The sequence below is a fragment of the Spinacia oleracea genome, chromosome 3 (assembly GCF_020520425.1).
Source record: "Spinacia oleracea cultivar Varoflay chromosome 3, BTI_SOV_V1, whole genome shotgun sequence".
Classification (NCBI taxonomy): domain Eukaryota; kingdom Viridiplantae; phylum Streptophyta; class Magnoliopsida; order Caryophyllales; family Amaranthaceae; genus Spinacia; species Spinacia oleracea.
In genome coordinates this window covers 13057166-13059138 of record NC_079489.1, presented here as the reverse complement: position 1 = coordinate 13059138, position 1973 = coordinate 13057166, and the positions used below count along the sequence as shown (strand labels likewise).

General features: G+C 35.3%; 1 protein-coding gene across 1 annotated transcript; it reads right to left on the bottom strand.

The window, feature by feature from the left end:
• Positions 1–1717, bottom strand: LOC110778758 (jasmonate-induced protein homolog). Its single transcript, XM_021983319.2, has 3 exons — positions 1581–1717; positions 1044–1460; positions 1–397 (listed from the first exon to the last, which is right to left on the bottom strand). Exons 2-3 carry the CDS (start codon positions 1440–1442, stop codon positions 212–214), a joined length of 585 nt encoding a protein of 194 aa, XP_021839011.2. The 5' UTR covers positions 1443–1460; positions 1581–1717; the 3' UTR covers positions 1–211.
• Between the last annotated feature and the right edge of the window lie 256 nt (positions 1718–1973).

The following is a 1973-nucleotide window of genomic DNA, read 5'->3' as shown; positions in this document are numbered from 1 at the left end:
TATAGAAATAGAAATATAATATGATAACTTATAAGCATTAGGAATACAAATTAAAGATACAAGGGCCATGATTATTGAAATAGTATTATTCGTATATAATAATTAATATGCTTAGCTTGATTGGAAGGATAAGATCGAGCTACCATGCATATTAGTCATTAGGAATAACCCATAATTACGTCCGTAATACTTATTAGGAGTAGTAATTCATTTAAAAAACTCCAAAATTCGCACCAATCGCTGCGAAACTGCCGCCTGGAGTGATCTCGGCAGCAATGGTGGTATGAGTAACTGGGTCAAAGTGGTTGTTGTAGGAGTCTGCTACATCAAGCCTAGCTTTGATTACGTCCCAATCTACGGAACCATACTTAGCGCTGGGACCACACTCAACATGTACCTGTGCAACAAAAATTTTAACAGTATAATTTTTGTAACTATGTAAAACAAAAATAAATAGGAAAATTTAAAAATAAGGTTGGCAAGCCTTTAACAATTTCGGAAAATTACCACGAACTATATTCCATCTGTATTCTTTTTAGGAGTCACATTTTCAATTTTTGTAGCTTTTACACCCACTCACCAATTATTTATTATTTTTTACTTTCTTATGACCCCAGTTAAATCATAAATAATTCTATATTTTGCAACTTTAACATCCCACTTATTTTTTCTATATTTCTTTATTGTCAACTACCCACTTAGTCACTTACATCACTTTTTATATCAAATTCAACTATATATGTTTCCTTAATACTTATAACTTCTAAAAAAATACAGAGGCAGTATTAGACATGCGTTTAATAATGCACAATTAATTATTAAACGTGATCAGCCAGACCCCCTAAAGTATGAATGGGCTACTAAAAATATGGCAGTAACTTTAGTTGACTAATCTTGTACTTCGTATGATTTGTTAAATATTAAGGGCATGAGGGCAATTTTGATATTTTTCGTGAACATTAAACACCTCAAATTTGCATTAGTAAATTGATTAATTATTTGTGAATAGCTAGATAAAAAAAAGTAATGGCCGGACTGGTTACCCTATTAGGATTGGTCGGGGTCATTTTGGCGGGTGCAAACCAAGCCAAAAGCCATCCGGAAGGAATTCCGTCCTTGTTGCTGCCGAAGTACACCACGGCTCCTTTGGAGCCGTCGATAGGCTGCGCAGCATGGGTGAAGGAAGCCGACGACATGGCGGTAATCGTAGGAGGATATGGGGTACCAATGACACTCCCTGCCCAATTCAAATTTTGGTTAAAATTGATTTTTGCAGGGGTGCTATTGTTAATATAGACAACCGCACTGTTTTGATTAGCTTGCTGGTTCACAGCACCCAATTTCATGTTATTGGTTTTGCCGACGCTCTTTGCTTGTTCTACCATCGCAACCACCATTTCTTTCTCCTTGTCATTCATTGCGATTGCCTGTGCTGAAGCCATTTTTCCTTATTCCTTAAACTACAACGTATAACCAACATCAACTAATTAACAATAATAACAATATTATGTTGTACAGCAAACTATGTAGTACCAAAATTATATAATTATTTCAAAAAAATTAAGAGCCTAGCACGTTACCTTGAGATATCTGAATACGTTCAAAGCTAGGGAACCTTGTGTGTACGTAGTTATTTGGTGCATAACAACTGATGCACCCATCGCATATTTATAAGGGTTGTGAGGTCAAATATACTACCTCGCTGTACCATGGTCAAACGTTTGATTTGCTCAAGAATAATGTAAGTCATATAAATTAAACAATGGCAATATCTTTATTCGTAACGATGAGATTTTGACTGGTCTAGTGGTTAAGTCTGAGAGATTGTGTAAGATACATATCAGATTAAAATCATACGCCCTATTCCATCTGTATCTTACACTACAAGAATTTGTATTTTTAATGACAATCTAATAACGACGGGTCAAAAATCATTTCCCAAAAGCCTTTTGCGACAGGGTTGACAACCAAGC

Bases quoted from the DNA above. Each gene is read 5' to 3' on its own strand.
- LOC110778758 (XM_021983319.2), bottom strand. From the start codon at position 1,442: ATGGCTTCAGCACAGGCAATCGCAATGAATGACAAGGAGAAAGAAATG. The intron at 398-1,043 runs GTAACCAGTCCG...TTTGTTGCACAG, and splicing joins CCCCGACCAATCCTAATAGG to GTACATGTTGAGTGTGGTCC.